General features: G+C 45.9%; 1 protein-coding gene across 2 annotated transcripts; it reads right to left on the bottom strand.

Moving 5' to 3' along the window:
* Positions 1-41: 41 nt before the first annotated feature.
* setd1a (SET domain containing 1A, histone lysine methyltransferase) lies at positions 42-21,341 on the bottom strand. 2 transcript variants are annotated; one of them, XM_086176322.1, is made up of 21 exons: positions 21,329-21,341; positions 20,164-20,308; positions 19,968-20,066; positions 18,921-19,191; positions 18,385-18,515; positions 17,693-17,949; positions 15,149-16,865; positions 12,805-13,797; positions 12,320-12,487; positions 11,647-11,731; positions 11,423-11,565; positions 11,113-11,143; positions 10,828-11,017; positions 10,633-10,676; positions 7,818-9,088; positions 7,037-7,391; positions 6,734-6,915; positions 3,800-3,910; positions 3,032-3,151; positions 2,118-2,255; positions 42-1,926 (listed from the first exon to the last, which is right to left on the bottom strand). In XM_086176322.1, the coding sequence occupies exons 2-21, from the start codon at positions 20,299-20,301 to the stop codon at positions 1,753-1,755; spliced, it is 6,618 nt and encodes a 2,205-aa protein (XP_086032448.1). In that variant the 5' UTR covers positions 20,302-20,308; positions 21,329-21,341; the 3' UTR covers positions 42-1,752. The 2 variants fall into 2 exon arrangements, with proteins under 2 accessions (XP_086032448.1, XP_086032449.1); XM_086176323.1 differs by lacking the exon at positions 21,329-21,341 and adding an exon at positions 21,049-21,103.
* Positions 21,342-23,224: the final 1,883 nt, after the last annotated feature.

The raw sequence follows: 23,224 nt of genomic DNA, 5'->3' as shown, positions 1-23,224 counted from the left end.
CATGCCCATGTTTCCCCCAGCCGCTCAAGAACAATGTGAGGGTGTGCTTTTATTTAAAAAATATTTTAATGCACCATTAATAAAGGGTCCAACGCATTAATACAAGAGAAATATTGCAAATAATATTAAAATAATCATCAAATTAAAAGGAAAAAAAAAAACAATAAAAAATAAATGAATGGAAGGTATGTACATGTTTCCTCCTCACGGAGAGGGGAAAAGGAACCACATATTTACAGCTCGGAATCAAGTGTGTTTCTACGAGAAACAAACACCTCTACAATATTTACATGTACTTCTTTGAATGTCTTTTTTTTTTCCTCCTTTCTTTCTAATCCTTTCTTGTTTTATCCTGTTATAAAGAGGGTCGTTTGTACTGAAAGGCTTGTTTTTTTTCTTTGTCTCGACAAGAAATATCTTACACAGTCTTGCTACTAAAAGATAAAAACTAAACTTTGGACGGCCATCGCCACAAGGGGAGGGTGGGGACGAAAAAAAAAACAAACGAGGGGAAGGGCGTTCTGCTGGTGGTCATCCCCCCTTGGATATTACTCCCACAACCTCTTCCCTTCCCGGACTGCAAACACGGCATTAGCAGGAACTGGTAGACATTTCGGGGAGAGGGGCGAACCACTCCACGCTCAAATAAAACACGGAAAGTAAGCCTGGCCTTCTCAAATACCTGCCTTTTTTCCTCTATAAAAACATTCCTGGTACGGAGAAGATAAACACTGACTTTTTTTTTCTTTTTTTCCCTCCCACAGGTACCTGAAGGGAGTTTGGTAGAAATCTGAGAGAATTTTGCAAATGAAGCAGAAAGACAGCGGTGTGTTGGGTTTCTCTGGGAGAAAAACCAACACCTTACAAAAAAGGCCAGTTCTCTGTTGTGCTGATCCTGCAGACAAAATTTTGGGCAGGTATTTAAAAAAAAAAAATAAACAAGGTGCAGAGCGACTGATTGGCCGACAGCTTTGGGTGGGGGTTAAAAAATAGAGGTGGGCGGGGGGCTGGTGAATTGAAGTGGGCGGGGACATTGATGCTCCGTCACTCTAAGAAACTCGTGGGGAACGCAAACAAATGGCGGCACTGCTGGGGATGGCCGCGGTGATAATCGTAGAATACCGTTGGATGGGGGAAAAAAAGAAAAAAAAAAGGTCAAAACAACCTTCACACCTGAAAACTTGCATAACTGAGGACCAAATTGAAGTTTTATCATCTTAAAAGCGTGCCCTTCGCGGGCGCGTCTTAAAAACCCTGAATTTGTCGGATATTCCTGTGCGTCTGTGTGCGGTTCTGGGTGGGGGAGTGAGGTCGAGGGGGGTCAAGTGGTCTGAACCAGAGACGGTGTCACTGGTGGTCTTTTACCATTTTTGGAGTCTTCGCTTGTAATTCGCTTGTAGCGAGGAGCTACAAAGACCTTTCGTCAACGTTCTGGAATTACTTGGCCGGGAAACGGAATAAAAAAACAAAACAAAAACCCCAACAATATTTGATGGTGACTGACGCCGCCGCCCTGGAGGGGGAGCCGATGCCGCCCCTTGCCGTCATCACACACCTACAGAACCCCTCTGCCTTCGGCTCGGCACTTGTGTTCTGACAAGTCCGCAGGAGGCGTGTGAGAGTGCAAGCGTGTGTGTGTTTTCCTGGGTAGTGTGAGAGCAGCTCTGGGGCCATCCTGTGGGGGGGGAAGGGGGTCGCCGAGATCCAGTTGGCCATTAGCCAGCGAGGGGCGAGGGGGAGAAAGTGCGTGGGCTAGTTGAGCGTCCCTCTGCAGTTCTCGGTTCCACACAGGCAGGGGATCTTGTTCTCCTCCAGGGGGAATTTGTAATCGTAGGTGATCTCTTCGTTGACGGCGATGGGCTGCTTGGAGTAGATGACGATCTTCTTCTGGGACTCGATGGTGATGACCTTGGCGTAGCAGTTTGGCTGGGGAAAAAAAAACAAAACAACAGTTAAGTGTCCAGATATCAGATCTGAGCTTTTCCGTTTTTGAACTTTTAGTATCGGAATCCTTTTAAGAGCTCTGCGCTAAGCTACATCGACGTGTTAAAAGGAAGCCGTTGTAAATGACCCGATGCCAACAGGTTGGGGGCGTTACGAACATAGGCGGGACTCACAGTGCAGCAGTGGTTGATGAAGCGGGCCAGGTTGCCACATTTTGTGGCATCGATGATGGTGTCGTGATCCACTCTGAACAGGTAGCTGCTGCCGATGCCCTGCTGCGCGTACCGCTTCTCCCGGTTGTCGGCCACCATCTGGACACACAGGACTGCATGAGTACGCGGAAAAACTGGAAATCTGGTCCCTGAGTTCCATTCCTTTACAAGGGCTATCAACTATGGCTGCAACTTGAAACTCTGGCACGACAATTTCCTTCGGGATAAATAAAGTTGTTTTTATTCTTAACGACTAGTCGATGACTAATTTAGGAGTCAACAAGATGTTAGTGACATCGCAAATATGCAAAACGTTTTGCAGAAGCCAACTTAAATAGCACAAGAGGGACAAATCCTGCTTTACCACGGGATCTTCAATGCGCTGACAAGCTGACAGCACACTCGTGCGCAGCAAAGGTGCAGCCAAAGCGAGGCTGACTCCAAACAAACGTTCCCAAGTCTAGGAGGATTTAGTGCTTGAGACAAGCGGGAGAGGTTTTTTTTAATGTTGGCTGTTTAAATTCCGGGGTATTGGATTGTTTGTTTAACTGACCGGCATTGTGACAGTTTGGCACAAAAAAAGATTTTATTGCCATTTGCAACAGCTGTTGAATATTGTAATGAATGTTTGCTTAATAAACTTATTTCAATTGATTAATTCTGGACTAGTCAACAATTCATTAAAATTATTCACTATGAAATAGTTGACCACTGAAATATTCAATGGTAGCAGTCCCGTAATTAATCAAAAATGACAAAGCTTCTTTCCCCTATAGTTTTCTGTATGTCACTGCATTTATCAGTAAGAAGGGATCAAGCGAAAGATGAAATACAGCCACAAAATCCCTCCTCGTGCTCTGGGGCTGCGGCCTTACCTGTCTGATGTTCTGACCCACGTACTCAATGACCATCTCGTCCGCAGCGATGGCCTCCATGGCGAACAGGCCCCACTCGTGGATCCTGCTGCGTCCGAATCGGAGCTTTTTCTTGCGGAACTGCGAGAAGAACAAAGAAAGAAAAAAAAAAAAGAAAACTGTTATTGTATGTACAGCACGGGTAGAAATTGAAACTACGCAGAAACAGTTTTATTATGAGAATGCATCAGTGAAGGAAGCCGGTCGGGCTACTCAATGAGTTAACAGAGCAGGAAAGGGGAACATTTAAATATCTGGGAAAAAAAATAAAACGTGACAGGTCATGTTTGTTCATTATCTGGCGAAATTCTGTACACGGAAATGGTTTACGGTACATGACGGGAGACGGAAATTAGTCTTTGCAGGCCAGCAGACGGTATCTTTCAAAGTCTCAACTGGATGCCATGCAACTGTGCCGTGTTTGGCCTGGACTCAGATGGTAGCCTAAGATGCTCATTGATGCATCCCAGAATCAAAGAGGGTGGTTTGAGTAGCAGCTTTACATCTGCCTGGGAGGGGTTATGAGCTGTAAATAGAAGCTGATGTGTGAACTAACAGCCTGTCAGACTACTTCCTCTGGAACACTATTTTTACACAAACAAGAGGAAAATAACCCCAAAACAGTCATGACAACTTAAAACTGCTGGGCAAAAAAAAATCTTTCCTTTTGGGAAGTGAAAAGCTTATTTTGTGTCCAAACATGGGCGCTGCTGCTGTTTACCGACGTACCTTGAGCTGGTTGAGTTTCAGCAGGTCAGAGTCCATGACTGCTGGCGTGCCGATGACTGTGAGGAGGCGGCGCTGTTCTGATCGTCTCTCCGATAGCAGCCGGTTCGTACCCTGGAACAAAGTGCAAGGCAAAACAAAAAAAAAAAGATGCGGTAATCAAAAGAGGGCCCTGAGCGGATTGGGGTTAGGGGGGCTGTGACTTCAACATGAGGCGCAATGACAGAAGGAGAGATCTTTTCCCAAACCCTGACAGGGCAGGTGAGACTGAGTCAGCATCAGCAATTGCTGGGCTTCTGCAAGCAGGGTAAAATGAATTCTGGAGCAAAGGCATGACCAAAGTATACTGTCTGTACAACCTTCCACCGCTGCTGATTGGGTCCTGGTATCAGGATCCCATCGCTCTACCTCCAGACCCTCTTATTTGTGAAGCTGATGACAGTTGCATGTGAACTCAACAATGTCTCATTTCCACAACCGGTGTGTTGAAACTCAACCGTGAAGTCAATCACGACGCTATTCAAATGGGTCAATTCAGAGAAGGAAATGAAAGATGTGACACAAATCTGTGTTTACGATGTGGATAGTGCCGCTTGGTCATTGGACACAGTCATTTTCATTTTGCTCTGGTTCATGTTCTCACTGGGATGGTGGCTTGGTGTGAGCAGGCCGAGCCGCAACAACCCTGGAGCGATCGTCTGCGTAAGAAATGGATTTTGTGCTTGCCTTTTGGGGGGAGATAGGAGGGAGAAAAAAAGTCCACTGTTGGGAGCTATGAGTAACTACTTCAAGAAGCCCATCGTTGGCATCAGATCACAGTAAAAGAGCTCTTCTGGTTTTCTTAATAACAGCACTGGTATTTGTTCTGCGTGATGAGATGACTGTTCACCTGGGGCAAGTGTCAACAGCCTACATGAAGGGTTCTGTTTACCTAGGATCTACAAAGAGTGGCAAGTATTTTGGTTGTGTGTGATATTCACATGTTGTTAGTTTGACTGTACCATGTAAGGATCTGTCTGGACAGACGCATTCCAGTAAACATATCCTGAGTCACTGTTATAAACAGCACCAATGTTACTTCCTTTGCTGCGTTCAAGTTGTCCGTATTAAGGCTCACTCGTGCCCATGCCACAAGCATAAATTGGTACACGTTTCACACGATGTCAAACGTCAGTGGCCGCATACAGACTTATGTCGCCACGATTGTTCACAAACGTATAACCCCATACTGGGATCAATGCCAAGACAGATTTGCACACACGGACCAGGCCCATCTGCACCTTCCAAACAACCAGGAAAGATTCACCAGCAGAACCAACGCTTGGTAACTTCCACATGAGCCTCAGTTCATGTGAACCGAAGGGTTTCGCTGCTTTGTTTAGCTTTACCTTTTCACATTTCAATCCAGGTAATCCCACAAAAGTTGCTCTTTTGTCCCAACGAACAACACACCCATTATCATAACAACCTCTTAGACCTGGTTAGACCTGGGTAGACCTCTTAGACTCTTATATATAAATAACAAGCCACCATAACCTAGACTCGGCCAAAACCGTGTCGGTTATATTCTGCAACTCCCACACTGGTCATTAGAACTAAAGAAGCCTCTCTGATGAGGGGTAAAACTTCTTTTAAGTGAAAAAAATTCAAGTCCAGCTGCCACAAGTAGATTTGAGCAAGAATTCACGATTGTTAAGCAATACATCCAGTGGAGGGCAGTGGAGAGTTTAGAGTTCACTTCCAAGTTCCGAGTTCTGTTCAAATATGGACAGAAACCAAATATGGCGACAGTGGAGGATCTTGTAATAATGTGCATTCTAAGAAAGAGACACAAAAAGTTGCATCGCAGTGGAGTTTTTCAATGCAGCCAATCCCTCTCCCTGGTTATACCGATGCAATGTTGTCCTGTTCTCGGTTGCCTTCATTGATCGCATCGTCACATACTGTGCAACATCGTCCCCAACCACTGCTGGAGGTACGTGGCATTTGCTGCATTTCGCGACACACCTCCGAGCTCCCTGAGACGTACAGAATCAAGCACGGAATGAACGGAGAGGACGGATTGAAGGCTTCATCTGTATGCAACGTTGGGCGTAAATGAGACTTTACATGGGAAGAACCTTGACAGGGAAAAAAAACACGTCAATTTGACTCAGGCCAAGAACTATGAGACAGTAGGGCTTCTTGCGTGGTACTTTCCTGGTATTTACGTTGCTTATGGGTATGACATGTCACAGTAATCCGGGACCGGGGCCTCCCTGATGTTTGTGCTGCTTTCAGACTACCAGCTAATCCATTCCTGTCAGCTTATTTTTGCCATAACAATGGTTCCCTCTAAAAGCCACAGCACCAAGGTTACATCATGCGGCAGCAATGATGACCCGGCTGTCACGACAGCTTGTTTCTTCATTTCACAAAAGCAGAAACGTTGCCCTGGCATGTTACTTATAGATTTTATGGAACGGACGAGTAATAAAGTAAATAAAGTAAATGTTACTGTTGATTTGAGATGTTGGGACATACAGCCAGAAAGGCCAGACTGAGATGGTTGAGACAGACATGTGCAGGGGAGGGTTAGTAAAGAGACTGGGGGAAGAGGAGAGTTATGCATGGAGTGAAAGAGGACAGAGGAGAGGGTCAGATGGAGGAATTTCATTTGTTGTGAAGCACGTAATAGTACTTCTAAATGTTTAGTTTAAGAGTGCTGTCACTGTGTGGGCCGACTTGCTGATTACCAGGTCCAACTGATTCGGATGGACCCAGTCACAGATCTGACTTATAAAGAAAAACTGTTTGAGCAAAGTTGCAGTCCTAATTAAAACAACTAAGGCCAAACCTGAGGGTGAGTAATTACTAGAAGAACCAATCCTCTATTACTGAAGATCTGTAAAGACCACGGATTCAGAGGGCGAGATCCTTCTGGAAGAGTCTGCTTACCGAACTGTCAACATTCTCCACCTCCCGAATGACTTGCTCGGGCAGGTCAAGATCCAAGTAGACGTCCTTCTCCTTGCGGCTGATGGCATAATAGCCCTCGCTTCTGGCGCAGCCCGTCACGTGCTCACGCAGCTGCCCGTCCGTGCTCTTCTTCTTCCGCCGAGGGTTTGGCAAATTGGTTAGTGCAGCACAAAGGTCAAGGTTGGATACCACAGTGAAATGATGAAATTCAAAAGTAGCGGGTGAACGGGGCAAACAGTCACACATACACTGAGGGTAAATGTAACCCAATGAGAAGGATATTGGTGTGGTTGACCCAGTGAGTGTCGTTGAGCCAGTCTGAGCTGTGGTCGTCCTGCAGCAGCTTCTCGTATGTCTTCTTCAGCAGCATCAGGTCTTCACCGTCCAGGCCGGAGTTCCAGATGTCATACAAGATGGTCATCTGTTCAAACTCACTGCGGTTCTCAAACTTGACAGGCTCGGGCTTGGGTTCTGGGACTGGTTTGGGTCTGCGATGCGAGGACATCAACCCGGCCTCCTGCAGGAACAGGCGCTCGCTCTTCCTCAGCTCCTCGACCACTTCATCCTCGGTGTCCGAGCTGGAGAGTTCACCGGACTCGAGCTCCTCCACATCCACGTCTTGCTCGAAGTCGGAGTCCTGGGCAGGGGAACCGATCATTACTTCTGATCAACTCAGAAAAACCTTTCGACAGCCGTCATACATCTGTTTTCGCTTTCTGACCAAAGTCAAGCCAGAACCCTAGCTGGCATATTAGATACACAAAATGATGGGGTCACATGGTGGGCCTTTAATTTTTCTGGAAATACAAGGAAAACTGGGTCGCGGACTATTATTTCAATGTTAATCACGTCATGCCAGACGTGTGTGTTTGGGGACAAGACCAAGGGCAAGACCAAAGAAACAAAACAAAAAAAAAACAATGTAAGGCAGCACAAATGATGATGAAACCTTGCATTTCAAGTAAGGAACCGTGTCAGTTGTTTTGTTTTTTTTTTGACACAGACATTGTGACAGATTTGAGTTGCTGTCTGTGAGAGTGAAAGAGGATGCAGGCCCACTAACCTCTGGTTTCTGCTTCCCCTGTTTCTTGCTCGGCTGCTCCTTCGGCTTCTTGGCGGAGAGGATTTCGAGGTTTTCTTTGTCTTTTCTTCTCCTCTTCTTGCTCTTGTCTTTTTCCAGTTCCAAACCCCTACCAACTGAGCTCTTTTTCTTTGACGACAAAGGCGCTGACTGGCCCAGATCCTCAGAGTCACAGACCACTCCCATCGCAGACAAATATTCACCTGCATCTCCCCTGGAGGTGAGGGCATCGCCAATGACCTCCTCCGGTGCTTCAAGCACCCCGGAAATGGTGTTGAGGTCTGCAGGGAGCAACACGGAGGACTCCTGCTTGGAGGAAGTCCTTTTGGTAGCAAGTGGTACCGTGAGCACGGGAGGTTTGCAGTAGTTGTGCTCCATAAAAACAACAACGCCCTCTGGGCTCATAACCAGAGACAGGGCCTCGGGGGAGAAGAGATCTTCCTCCATCTTCTGCTCCTCTGCCTCATCCGACGTCTCGGTCTCCTCCGAGTCTCCAGCGTCCGGGTCCAGTTTCAGGGCGACGTCCGCCAGCACTGACAGGTCAGTGGTGGACGCCGAGGCTAGCTGCAGGAGGCTGGACGCTCCAACCTGCTCCCTGAGTCTCAGCCTCTGCTCATGTTCCTCCTCATCCTCCTCTCTGAGGGTCGACGAAGAAATGCTGGTTGTCCGGGACCTTCCTCTGGAGCGTTTGTTGATTGGCGGTATCGGGGGGGCCTCCTCGAAGGCCATCCTGCACATGGAGGCGTGGTCCAACGGCAGGTTCTGCACAGTGCGGCACACCATACCGGGAGGAACAGGAGACTTGGGAGAGTCTTTGCCTGCACCCCGTTTTCCAGGGAACTTGACGGGGCTGACCTGAGAAGAAACAGGGGACCCCTTCTTGGACTCATCCAGGTCTTGGACTCGTCCGTGCGGGGGCACGATAAGGGCATTGCCCTCTCCGGGTTTGGAGGCAAAGGGGAGCAGCTGGATGCCGTGAGGGGTTCGAGCCGATTGGGCAGCGTTGGCGTGGGGGTCTGAAGGCCTGCTAGGGGAGAGAACATGGGCTTCACCCCCCAGTGGGGAGGGAGATGGAGACAGAGATGTGGCGGACAGCTGGGCTCTGCTCTCGTTGTCGTCGGTGGAGAAGGAGACAGTCTTTCTACGTTTCTTGAGAGGGGGCACAAGAACGATAGGGGACGAAGGACGCGGGTACGGAGGTGATGGAGGGCGCTTGGAGGGTAATGTATCTGCCTTGCTGTCCTTGCCTTCACCTGTGCAGAAATAAAAGTGCATTTCAAGGCTGAACCATAATAAAGATAAGGACATCCTTTCCACTCCCTCATAAATCTGATTTAAGATGGCCCCTTAATTCAAAGACTGATCCCGAGTGGATTAAGCTGTTTTAAATTCACCTCCAGTCGGAATGTCGCAGTAATCTGCGCAACTTCACGGTGAATGTATGCGATACAATGGCTCTTCTGTGAGTTGTGGAAACCTGACCGACTGATCTCTCTTTGCTGACGCAACTGCCCCCCATCCCGCTTCACCAGTTACAGTAACACACTCCGCAAGAAGTGAGGACAAATTTCTCGCATTCCTGATTGGGGGGCTCAACATCTTTTTCTAAACACAAAATCTGGGTTAAACAGTTTTTTCTCGCATAGTAGTAGTAGTGAGGGCCTTGGCTGGTAATTCATGCAAGAAGGTACTTGAATATTTTGCACAATGGAGAGCGTCAATTGCAACAGATGACAAGATACCGTTAGTAAAAAATGCAATAAGAGATAGCGAAGAGTGGTGACGTGTGGGATTGGATAAGGAGGAATTCCAAGGAGCTGGCCTGAGTTCTATGTACAGTAGGAAACAGCACAGTCAATAGTTTTGTTCCAGTTGTCACAGATCATGCAGAGGCCTTAAATCCAGCGGAGTCACACCCACAAGTACTACGCTACAGAAAACATTATCACACCTAAATAAATGGGGTAAAAAACAAAAAAACAAAAGGCAACAAATCAGGGTGGCCTCTCCATTCCCAGCCAGACAGTGATCCTTGTCAGTGCCACAAACTTAAGATTTTCATTAATAGACAGGTAATAATGTTATCTCTAGTCACATCTAGAAGCCCAATTCAGATTATACAGAAGCTAACAAGCAGGTATTTTATTTACTTCTCACTATTTCATTCTATCACTTCCATCTGCGTCTCATTCCTAGGCTTGACTCAGCCACAGGGTTTTCCATGCGTCAGTAAGTTAGCAAGCTGACCCTTGTTAAAATGGCCCACAAACAAATCTCACATGAGTCAATGCTAAGACACCAGAAGGGTCTTACAGTGCCTGCAAAAAGAAAGTTGCATTTAAAGAAAACACAGAGAATCCGACTTTAACTGTAGGTTCATCACTACAAGGGATTCACAAGCTCCACACCCGCTCTCTACATATGCTGTGACTGGCTAATTTTTGGCTGCCATGAAACATTCAAAGCTATTACATAGAGACCAAGCATCATCCAACATTATACCTTCATGAGGACGGGTGCAGTGACATCGACATATACAAGATTGAAGTGAACATAAGGTATACACTTCCAGTCTCACTATCTATCATCCAGCATGAACGTGTCAGTGTCACAAGAAAGATTGGGGAGCCCTGCAATGGAATTCTGTGGTTGTGGCGCTCCTGTCTTTTTGTTCCATAACTTTGCACCTTTTTTACCCCAGACACAAACTAAAAAAAAATGTAATGCATATTTTGAAACCCCTCCAAAACTCTGAGATTGCCTCTGATGTGCGGACAGTAAGAAATTCTTGACTTACCTGGTCTGACGTCTGATTTTGTCATACAAGCAGCGATGTGTTCCCTAAGATCAGGAAAATAGGAAATTAGCCCCAACAGTGTAGATTTGACACAAAGGGGTCAGTCAAACAATGCTGTTTGAAATTGAATTCTGAAGATAATATTTAACAGACCTGTGAGATATCACAAACTACGGCTGTCATTACTGAAGTTACCTGTCATCATCTTTCTCTGTTGTGCTATCCATGGTCGACTCATCCATGGTGTCTGGTCCCTCGCTCTCCACCCTTTCACATTCATCATCCTCATCCTCAGAGGAGGACGAAGATGAGGACCCTGAAGAGGATGAGCCCTCAGAAGATGAAGAAAGACTCTCATCATCACTATCAGCGCTGAGCGCATCATCTGGTTAGGACAAAACACATCAGAAAATTAGACCTCCAATACATCTCATCCTATCAAATCAAAATCAAAAATTTAAAAAGGTGCTTGAAATTTACCATCCGACTCCTTTTCACTTTCATCTTCGTCCTTCCACACACAAAGGAATAGTATTAAAACTTCAGCTCAGCACACGATACCAACATGACATGTGTGAAATGCTGGCATCTAGAGGTAAGTTAGAGTAACTACAAAATAACTACTAAACTGAAAACAAGCATACGGTTTATCAGCTCTGATGTCAGGTACACAGACAGCATGTACATGTGACACATGCATTTGCTGTCCCAAGCGGTACTTAACATGAGCACGGTGTCACCAACAGCTCTATTTGCCTTAAAAAACTAAAGTCAAATATTGTAGTCAGACCTTTTCGGTGGAGGAGCCATCTGAGGTTTCCTCTCCCTCGCTGTCAAGCTCCCAGGGTTTACGATTTCTTGGCTTCTTTTTCCTCCTTTTGCTGTCCCTTTCGCCTCCACGCCTGTCTGCCTCCGGCATCCTCCCGTCGGCAGCTGGACACGAGAAAGTTTGAGAATTACCGACATTTTGACACAACAGCTCTGTTGATGCCGGCGGGCATCGGCTGAGCAGACCTTCATCGTCCTCATCTGGCGGAGTAGACGGTCTCGGCCTTTTCATGTCCTCCTCATCAAGCTCTTGAGGTTCTTTCCTCTTCACCTGAACAAATGCGATGAAAAAGTTGTGTCATCATGTTTTCAAGTAAAATCTTTATAATATGCAGATATTCTTACAAGGGGAAGGTCTATAGTGTTATTCTATAAGGAGAAAACCTGGCACAAATCTCTTCTGACTGACAGAATGGACAATAAATGAATGAATGATTTTCAATTTGGTTGTGTACTAGTCTTACATATTCTCATTTGTTCAGCACTGTGTTGAAAACAGCTTAATAAATACAGTAAATGTGTTATCATTATCATTTATATTATTAGTAGTAATGAAAGCAGGAAGTTTAGATACTTTGTCTTTGACAACTAGAGCAAAGTGTCTGAACTGTCGGTGAATTACTGTGAATTCATTTGCTTCAATCAGAGCAGTGCAAAAGTAAGCGCCTTTTCTTTCAGACCAGCTTCTAATATGTGCAGAGTAGACTCGAGGTAACACAAAGAAAAGGGGGGATTAACTTTAAAATGTCAACAATGTTTTGCAAAAGTTGCAATAGGAGGGGCAATAGAACTATGATCTCGGTCGGTCAAGTAGTGAAAACAGAGATGTTTTGTTTTGTGCAGGCTTGGAAGTTTTTACCTTGAAAGATGGCAGCCTGAGTGCTCCTCGCAGAGAGAAGCCCTCCATGCCTCCACTCTTCGCCCAATCCACAAGAGACATGAGAGGCTCCCGAGGACGGTTGACCTTTTCCTCTTTTTTCTCGTCGTCGCGTAAGGCAGACACCCCCCTAACCATTGTCTGGAAAGGCTGGGAAGAGGAGAAAGTCAGTCATTTAAAAATACAGCAGGCATTCCACGCTAGAACAATGGACCCCCTTTAATATGGCCAGCGGCAGCTTGAAAAACTTACTAAAAGTGTCGGAAAATGGCAACATAAGTGGGAGTTGTGAAAAACAAAATGCTAGTTATGTGACTGACAGATGCAGTATTTTCATGGATTCAAACGAACTAGTTCTGTGGATAGCCGCGATATGCTAATTTGAAGAGACAAGGCTGACGCAGACTGTCAGACTTGGATGGAACAGTTAGTAAACAAACAGTTCCTTTTCCTCTTCCCACACAAACCTTGGCCTTTGTCTCCTTCCTCTCCCACCACTCGTCAAAGGTGGCAAAGGCGATGTTCTCCACCATCTTGCGGTTGAGATCCCTCTGCATTATGTTCTTCATCTCCTGGATCAGAGTGGCAAGGACCATTTGCACAGTGGCCTCATGTGGATTCTCAGCCAGCAAGGGTATCTCTTCCCCAGGGGCGGTGAACTCGCTCCCCTCCCCGGGCAGTATGGGCCCATACCCGGGCGGGGGCATGTACGACGGGTAGTGTGGAGGTATGACGTGTGGCGGCCAGCCTGTATGGGGAGGTGGAATGCCGGGATGCGGGGGCGGTGGTATCTGAGTACTGTGCGGATCTGCGTAAGGGTAGGGCAGGTGGGGGGGCATGTATCTGTGATCCTGGTCATAATGCGTGCCAGCCCCGCTGCCCTCTTGGTCCATGTAGGGGTGGTGTGTGTGTGGGGGTGGCAGAGTGTGCAGATGGTAGGAGGAGTAGTCTCCTGTGGCTGCCTCCCCGGGGGCCGGGGTGCCATTGGACGAGGACATGCGCAGCTGATGGAGGCGACTCAGCATATGTGTCTGCATTTGGAAGGACATGGGGGCTCCGCCGCTGTACTGGTTCATCAGCTCCATTGAGCTGGCGTAGTCATACATATGGGGGGGCATGGGTGGAGGGTACTCGGGGTGCAGCTCCATGTGGGGCAACGGAGGGATCCCTGGAGGTGGCGGAGGCTGCAGGGAGTATCCAGGGGGAGGTGGAGGAGGCAGATGAGGGGGGTATGAGGGAATAGGGGGGTGTATGGAGGTGCCAAAGTGCTGTGCAGAGTCAGAGATGGGCGTGGGTGAAGATGAGGGGTCCTTGGACTGTGAGGGCATGGTAGCCTGGGATGAAGACGGAGAGGAGCCTGAGGTGACGGAGGCCTGGTGGGTGGTCACTGTGGTGATGGTGGTCTCCCCTTCCTCCTCATCTGAAATCTCCATGTCTTCCCCTGAAGAATGAGGGGAGGACTGAAAGAAAAAAAGAGGTCTTACTGTTTGAATGTCGTACTCAATAGTGATTAGCTGAGTCTTGCTCGCCTGCAGAATCAGCTCACGGGGTGGGTTTGTGTAAATCCTGTCACAGACCCACCACCCTTCTGGAAGGGAACAGAGAACCCCTTGGTGCACGGTGTGCAATGTCTGGTTTGCAGTTCAGTATGCAAAGTAAGACGCATTACTTTAGGAACCAGTGCACTGAGATTTTAGCGCCACTCTTTCAGCGTGAAGACCACGGATTTGCAATGTCTGCGAAACTATTCTGGGAAGTTGAAAAGGCAACACACTGGACAATTTTCAGGGTTTGTCAATTTAAAATACATTCTCAATTTTCTACGAGGGCCACAGTTGTGTTTACAAAGCAAAAGCTAAAGAAACAGCAAACAGGTGGAGTGGAGAAGTTCATGGCTAGTCAGGAACAAGAAGGGCATATTTCCATCTCTTGCCTTTCTAGAGGTCAACACATTTCTTTCGGGAAACATACTTCCCTTCAGCCTGAACTCAAGAACTTGTTTCTGGTTTGTTATGAAATAGTAAAATAAAAATATACAAACAAATAAATAAATAAATAAATAAATAAATTGGGGGGGAAAAAAAACACTGAAACCTAATATCTTTGTGGGAGTAGTATTCCTGTAAATCTGGAAAAAAAGGCCTCAAATAAATCTCTCAGGAATCCACTTTCAAAAAGCACTATGCACTTCATTAATTGATAGTGAATGTAGAATTTCATGCAATACGAACCATCTGTTTAAAAAAAGCCCCATTTAAAAATAACTAAATGAATAAAAAGTCTGTCCCCTTTTCCAAAATGTCAGTTTAAACTACACATAATGCTGTTGAGTAAATGTCTTTAAAATGCCCTTTAATTACAGAGCTGCTGGAGACTGTGTTTAGTACATCTAGAGAAGTTGACCATTATTAGACTTTGACTTTGAGACTGAACTTCGGTAACTGATGCGGGAACCAGAGCTAGGAGTCTGATGACCAAATCAGGACAGTTTAACTCATTTTAACAGAGGTATTACAAGAGATAGACAAGATAGTTACCTAGGCAACAAGAGTTTGCCTTGCCTATGACAGAGCAACATGCATGCGTATGTCTTGGCGCAAGAAAATGTTAATGTCGATGTGGAGTTAAAAAAGGAAACAATTTGTCCTTTTGGTCTGGACTGTGGCCTGGGCTGAACAGATCGCAGCTATGGGCTGAGATGGTGATGACACAATATCTCGCTACTGCAACATCAGCTTGGTTCGTGACTGTGTTTGGCCACAAACCAAGGGAAGCGAACGAAGCAGTGGCATGGAGAGAGGTCAATCTTACCTGGCCATTGTATGGTGGCGTGTGAGCACCTGTCCTGCTCTGTTTTTCTAGAGTTTCCGCTTTTGAGGGTTCCTCCTGCAAAGCCGCCGCTACGGCGGGACCTGCCGGAGCCTGGGGTTCCTCCGGGGGCATCACCTGGGGTGAATAGGTGGCGGAGGACTGGGTGGTCGGTATAACTACAGTGGGACTCTTCACTCCCTCCGCTCCCTTTCCCCGTTTCTTTGCCCTGTGGCCGTCTTTGTCCCGCTCCCCTTTCCTCCTGTGGTCTTTCTCCCCACCGTCTCCCACCTCGTGACCATCTTTGACCTCCCCCGCTGCATCGGTGGACCCCACTCTGGGTTCTCCTCCATCCACGCGTGACGCCCTCTGCTTCTCCTCTTTCCTGTCCTCCTCATCTTCCTCATCAGAGGCGAGGAAAGAGAATTTAGCCTTCTGTTCCTTCAGGAGCATCTCAATGCGAGAGTCAAGGCTGCTGCTGTGATAGACAAACGGTAAACTTTCATTGGTGGAATCCGGCTCTGGAGAGGAGGAGTCACGCTGGGGGGCTGGAGGAGGGCTGGAGGCGGTAGGGGGATGATGGGAGAGGGAAGTGGAGGAAGGGGAGGTTGAGGACGAAGCACTCGACGGGTGTGGGGGCGACGAAGGTGGGGGAGTCTTTGGCGGGGCAGGTGGAGTACTGGGCCGACGTTTGGGCTTCGTCCACTGCTCTTCGCGGGCCGGACTTTCCTGGCTAAAATCTATCGTTCCGAGAGTGTCTGCTACAGCCGCTGCAATGACGGAGGCTGGCGGAAGGGGGGGTGGCGGTGGGGGAGGTGGTGGCAGAGCAGTGTGATGAGCTGCATGGTAGTCTTTCTCAGCACCCGCCGACAGCACAGGGCCCCTTTCTGTGAGGCTCGAGCCCCCTAGACGTGTGGAAACATCCAATCCCTGAGAAGGGGCTGGGGCGGGCTCTTTGGAGGTGGAATAAGCAGAGTAGGAAGAGGGTGGCGGGGACATGCTGTTAGAGGAAGAGCGGTAGGAGTTTGAATTGTATCTGGGGTCAGAGCTGTTTGAGTAGTCACTGTCCCGATCCCGGTCTCTGTCCCGGTCTCTGTCTCGATCCCGGTCTCTGTCCCGGTCGTGGCTGCTCTTTCGGCGGCTGCCGCTTCCGCTGCCGTGGTGGTTGTGTGAATGGTGGTGATTGCGGTGTCTCTGGTGACCGTGGTCACCTGACCGGGAGCCAAGGCTGTCTCGCCTGTACCCCCTGTCCTCCCTGCGGTCTGAGTGGTGGTGGGAGTGATGGGAATGGTACTTGGAGGAAGAGTTTGTGTCCTGTTGGTGATGGTACGATGATCGTCTGGAGCCCACTCCCCCTAAACCGAAACGGCCTCCGGAGTCTCTGTCGCGGTCCCTGTCCCAGTCCGACAGTGGGGGCTGATCATATTGAGTGGCAAGTGGCGGGGGAGGCATTGAGGAGTGGTGTCCCATGTGTGGCCCTGGTCCTCCAGGGTTGGGGTATGGGGGGTAGCACGGCGGCTCGTTTGGACGGTATGAGGAGGCTGGGGGATACAAAGGACGACCTCTGTGGTACACTGAAGGCTCCTGTGCGTCCTCAGAGTATCGAGACACTTTGTATCCCCCAACAGTGGATGAGACTGCAGAGGACGAAGAGGAGGAAGGTAACATGTCCTGGGGAGGGTAGCCGCTGCCCAAAGTGCCAGTGTTGTAGCCAGAATGCCTGCAATAAAGAGATGAAGAGGCCTAAGAATTTCTCTCTTACTGACTTCAGCATGATTTGACATTTATGGAGAGGTGAACTGAAGACTGTCTTTTCTGTGTTTGCTATCTTACCCACACCAACATTGCCAGTTTAACCTTCAAGGGAAAAGACACAATCTAGACAGAAAACAGTAATGAAGCCATCAGAGGCAATGGGTATCTCCTGTCACTTGAAAACAACTTTTATATCTGATCGAGAGTGTTGGAAAAATAATTGCAAAGGGCTCTGGTCTTATGTTGTACTTTTCTTCATCACACTTGAAAGCAACTTCGCTCACTGATGTTTCTCATCTCAATATTCACTCTGGTATTGCCAGGAGTGGCAATACCAATGAAGTGAATTGTAAATGGGTGGACCAAAACTTGCTGATTGATAGCATTGATTAATTCCAATAGTACATAATCTGGGCAAAAGATACGTTTGGGACAAAAAGTGAATGAACTACTTCGGATTCTCTGTCATTTCTCTAAGGAGAACAAGGACTGAAAGTCGGGTGTTTTCTGTGTGAGACTGGCGGGTGCTCTGAGGCTGGAGGAAGGCGGGGATCATTTCAGATATGTCGACACACAAAGTTCTCACAAAAAATAAGTCCCTATCTTTGCTCCAAGTTGCAAGAAGAAGAAGATGTGAAATCTTGCAAATACGGCAACGCAGATTAACTCTCACTGTCAATTATTCGGTCAAGTGACAGCGCATCTAATGTGAGGAGCTGACATTAATTCATTAATAAACATTTATAATGTTTTAGCGTGTGATTCTCAACAGGGTGAATACCAACTACTAACCTGGCACCGGAGTAACCAGAATCTTGTGAGAAGGGAGTCCCAGATCTGGAGCTGTACGGTGTTCCTCCGCCACCCTGAGATGACACCGAAGAACCGGGTGTGTAGGGCCCGGCTACGGAGGAGGCGGGCGTGTCCAAACGCTGTTCGCTGAAACCAGTGTCTGCAGAGCCTGGGGTAATGCCTCCTGATGTGAGTGCCTGGACACCAGCTGCCAGCACCGCCAGCTCACTGGAGAGCCTCCGCCTGATTTCCGAAGACTATGTGGAAAGACACATTCACTCTCAATGAGCATGAGACTGTTGTTTCCTATCACCGCCATAAAACTACTGCCGCAGGTGTAATAACACATCATGGTCAATTACTCTTACACTGTGCAATAATATGTTATTTCTGTTTGATGGCATTCTCTTATCATAAGGATACATTTTTGTTCTTTTCCATTTATGTGTGCTTTTATGCCGATATTATCTTTTGAATGCTGCTGCTGTTGCAAAAAACGAATGTCCTTTTGGTGATGAAAGAGGCCATGTCAAATTACTTTTGAATTAGGAAACAATGCAAATGGCCACTGTTTTGTTTTTTGCCCGTCAGGTCACGGTTGAGACACTTTGACACAGAATGTGAGCAGGTCGGACAATGATGCTTCCTTATTACAAACTTACAAAGACTGAGATAATATGGTATAACTGTACCGTTTCAGGCTGCGCCTGTCCGGGGCCCTGAGGCTGGAGCCTGTCTGTCAGAGCCTTGCCCCCCAGGGGGACCGTCTGGGGAGTATAAGACCCATTCACTATCAGGTCGTAATACTTCTGCCTCTGCTGGCCTGGATGCATAAAACAGACAAATAAAATGAGAGGATTAGATTCCATAACAGTCACTTCTGAAGAAAAAAAAAGATTAAACATGTTCTCAGGGAATTAAACTTGTGTATAGTATAATAAAAAGGCGATTGGTTAGATAATATAAAAATAGAGTTTTGAAATGCAAATGCAAGATTGATGATAAGATAATTAGCCTGACACAATTTCATCAGTATTTTGATGGTCAACTTGACAAAATTTGGAGAACTTTAAGCTTCCCGTGTTTACTCATGTTATGAAACTTATTTTTGGAAACAAAACATTAAATGTATGAAAACTGCAGCAATCATCAACAGCATCATAAGTATGACATCAATTCAAAACTAGCTTGAAGTTGTATATAAAAAAGACAGATTTTTGTAATTTACCTTTTATGTCCAGCTGAGCATGAATGATGTTGCCCATGACTGAGGTGTTATGCAGCTGCTTGACCGTGTCCTTGGCCCCCCTGGTGCTGGTAAACAGCACTCTGGCCAGGCCCAAGTGCTTTCTGGTCTTCGGGTGGAACAGGATCTCCATTTCCTCAACCTCACCAAACTTGGCACACATTTCTGCCAAGAAGGGCTCCCTGATGTTGTCATTGAGTCTTGCAAAGGTCACCTCCTTGAGGGGTATGGGACCCACGTAGAACTCATCAAGCTGTTGGGAGAAAGGCATAACCAAAAGATGTTCATCTTCGATAAGGGTGTGCGGACTGAGATACAATGCATTCACAGAGCGTCCCCTTATCAGTGTGGAAGTGAATAGTAGCTATTTCAATAGTGGTCTCAGGGTATGGATACATTCATGATATCATGTGCCCATTTAATTATTTCTAACTGTTGTTTGTGCCAAATTTGGAGAAGCGGTGAAAAAGAGTCCCAAATCTCCAGAACAAAAATTTGCTACCTTACTGGTGAGGACGCGTTAACTTCTAACACCTGTAGCTTCATGCATAAAAGGTAGCATCACTACAACCCACATCCCACCTCCCCTTCAGGTCAATTTTAACAGCAAATCCCCAACATTAAATGGTGTACCACATTGTATGATACTAGGTTTGAAATACATCCGACTGAGAAAATTTGTTAATCATAGCTCATGTTAGATCTGAAAAATATATCATAACATGCTTTCTCATCAGTTATTAGACTTTATTTATCACTTATCAGGAATTTATCAGGAACTCAGGAAATGTATCAGGAGCTTTTAATTCATATGGTTACTACTGAATTGCATCATGACAGGCATGACGTGTATACCTTTGAATTACTAGGTCTTTCAAATTAATTTATATGCACTGTATCATTTATTCAGAATGCACATTGGATTCATATGAATGGGAGACATACATGCAACGAAAGTCAATCCGTGAAATTTTAGGACTGGATGTAGATGATAAATAAGTTAGATTCAATTAAGATTGAGATTCCCACCTTAAACTTTGGCACTGGCAGGGACAGTTCTGCATGCCTGGACCATAATCTCCGGGGTCTAGGGTCTCGCAAATCGCCCACAGGCGGAAACCCGGAGTCCTGGAAAGGTCAAGGTCAAGATTTGATCAACATGAGCCACACAACCACAATGCTGAATGTTCAAGAGGATGAGAGAGTGAAAAAGAAATAAACTCACCGGCACACTAAAATGCACTCCATCGTATCTGTATATCTTCTGAGTGGCCCGCCTGATTACTGGGTCCTGGACAAGTTTGTAGCTCTTCCACTGCAAACTAACAGCTTTTTGTGATTCTGCCCCACTGTCCGGATCCATCCTATAACTTTTAAGTCAAAGGACAAATAGAATTGAAGAGCGTATAACTGACAGCTTTGATATGAAAACACATGAGAGTACAGTAATAACTACAACGACTATGTGGAATAACCAGATCTGACATACTGCATCAGCTAATGACAACGCTCACTTTACAAATACTGCACGAGAACATGAGAGAGAGACAGAGAGAAAGAGAGAGAGATATGCGTCACGTCCGTTCGCCGGACTACAATTTATTCGACAAATTGAAGTTAAAATTGAGCGAAAGGCGAAAGATGGGCAGATCATAAACCGATAATGACCTGGACGTTTTCTGGCGCGGCGACGATGCTGTCAAAACAATGACCAGCGTTACGTCACTGGCCACTTACTTTAGCAAGCAAAGTGCTACTAGTGCATGCTAACGTGCAACAAAAATGCAAAAAAGCTGTTTATTCAGCGTCAAAACGGCGGTCATATTGGTCTCAAGTTGATTCGGGTTCTGACTAAGCCCATGAAAACAACATGGTCGGCAGCCCTTGTATGAATTAAAGATGGTAAATTTGCTATGCTTTTTCGTTCTTGCTAATGTAAGTTAATGCGACCGTTGGCTAATGCTAACTAGCAAGAACATCAACTTCGGAGGCAAACTCGGATCTGGACGAAGCCCTGGGCGCATCGATAACGCGTTATCTAGCTAATTCAGTTTAGGCCTATCTATTCGGAGTCTTTTCGGCTTGTTTTTCACCCAAATCCAGACCCCACCTCCAAAAGATCTACAGCCCGTTGATCCAGGAGTAGCAACCCGCCGATATAGTGTAGGCTGCTACCGCCAGGCCCTTGAGACGGGCAAGGAAAAACAGTGAGTCCTCAACAGAAAAAGGACACCTCCGACACAAAGCTCAGGCAAAAATGACGAGCGGAAACATTGCCAATTTCATTCCGGTTAATTGTCGAGAAAACAGGCGTTCCTCCGCGGTACAAATGCATTGTTTTTGCTTTAAAATCCCCGTATTGTTGAAAGAGCGGCCATCGCTTCACGAACCTGAAAGCCTCGCCTGTTCTCCATCAGTGTACGCAGACGCAGCGCGCGATTTCTCATCGGCACTTTCTTCCACAAGAGAGAACAATAAAATTCTCTGACTCCGTCAGTGAATGCACAATATATCTGAAAATAAAAGTGTTATCATTCAACCCGATCGACGTGTATTATTTTTAATTTTTTGGTCATCTCCATTGGTGATAAGAAAATATTTGAATCTGCGAAGGAGTAACCATAGGAACAGTCGAATAATTAAAGCGCCCCCTAGTGGGTGGTTTGACACCCCGGTGAACACAGTTTTGTCACCGGTGATCTACGACATGGTAGGTGTCAAACTCAAGTTTATCGTTAAAATCACATTTTGGTTCCCCCTCATTGTCAGTTAACGGGAAAGTGGAATCTATTCGTTTTCCTGTAATATGGTAATCATTTGAATTTATTTATTTTTATTTTTCCGCTTTTGTAATAACTCAATAACTAGCTCTGCATGTAGATTTTTGACAAACAAAGAAGAAACCTCTGCCTTTAGCCTAACGATAACATAAAAGGGGAAATAATTTGTGTAATACATTATAATATGTATGAAACTACCCAAGTTCTGTTAAAAAAAATTGAATGGAATACGTGATTGTCATCCAACAACCATGAACTACCACAGAAATTTCATGGACTGCAGGTACTTGACAATTCACCTTTCAATTCACACACTCTATATTTGTATTTCTAATCAGCACATGGTAGATTGCAAAATTACATTTCCACCTTATATTTCATTCATTGCCCTTTATTGTTCTGTTCTGTATTCATTTGTGTTATAAAAAAAAAAAAAAAATTGGCAACCTCATGGACCACAAAGGCTGGTTTTGTCCCTGAGTGTTGCACATTTAATGTAAGTTGCAGCTGCCAACTGAAATATAATGTAAAGTATGTGAGTGTGGTGTTTATCAGGAAATCCCTCAGGAGAATGTTTAAGAGAGGAAAGCCACAGTTTCACAAAAGCAGATGCACAAGATTTCTGATCTTCTGTCAAACTCCCCTCTGTTGGGAAATTTATTTTATGAACAATTAAATCAAATTAAAATAGCAATAGAAAAACAAGGGAAAAATACTCAGCGCATAAAATTTGCATTTCTGAGACAAAAAGTTCCATGAAGTTTGCTGAAATACATTCATATTTTAGAGTAAAATATTGAAATGTTGTCAATGTAATATAAATTTTGAACAGACATTTAGTTTTGTGCCTTAAAAAGTGGAAGTAGACTGGTCTGCCAGGGTGGCTCAAAAGCCCACTTCCCACAGCCCTCTTGTGCATGTTCCCATAATGATGGATTATTAGAAAGGAAGAGAAGGCATTCAATCCACCTGGGAGTCATAAAGTATAAGCATTGCATAAAAATGCTTAAAAATAGAATCATTATTTAACAATCCAAATATATGGCAGCTTGGACATTGGCTTACTGACTCAGCTGAGTTAGAAGCAAAATCATCGGATATTTGTTTGACCTTGTTTGAAAAATGTTAGCCAGATAGAGGGAGACATTTCAGAAAAGGTCCAAGGAGTCATCAGGGAAGGATCTGAAATGCCAGAGCTGACACACCCAGCAAATATGAAGATTTCCCCAGGAGAGGTGCGTCCACTTATCGACTTCCCCAAAGAATTATTCTCCTCCCATAGCCGGGCCTTTGTACAGTGGAGCAAATAAGTATTTAGTCAGCCACCAGTTGTGCAAGTTCTCCCACTTAAAAAGATGAGAGGCCTATAATTTTAATCACAGGTACACTACAACAGAGAGAGAATGAGGGAAAAAAAAATCCAGAAAAGCACATTGTCTGATTTTTAAAGAATTTATTTGCAAATTATGGTGGAAAATAAGTATTTGGTCAATAACAAACATTCAT

Source organism: Fistularia commersonii, chromosome 28 (genome assembly GCF_037954325.1).
Source record: "Fistularia commersonii isolate RoL2024-O1a breed Wild chromosome 28, RoL_Fcom_v1.0, whole genome shotgun sequence".
NCBI lineage: Eukaryota > Metazoa > Chordata > Actinopteri > Syngnathiformes > Fistulariidae > Fistularia > Fistularia commersonii.
Note: the sequence above shows the minus strand (reverse complement) of the source record. Positions and strands in the feature narration are given on the sequence as shown.

Coding starts and splice junctions, on each gene's coding strand:
- setd1a (XM_086176322.1), bottom strand. CDS start 20,301: ATGGATCCGGACAGTGGGGCAGAATCACAAAAAGCTGTTAGTTTGCAG. Junction 16,866..17,692: donor TCTGGTTACTCCGGTGCCAG/GTTAGTAGTTGG, acceptor TCTTTATTGCAG/GCATTCTGGCTACAACACTG. Junction 6,916..7,036: donor TCACTGGGTCAACCACACCA/ATATCCTTCTCA, acceptor TTTGTGCTGCAC/TAACCAATTTGCCAAACCCT.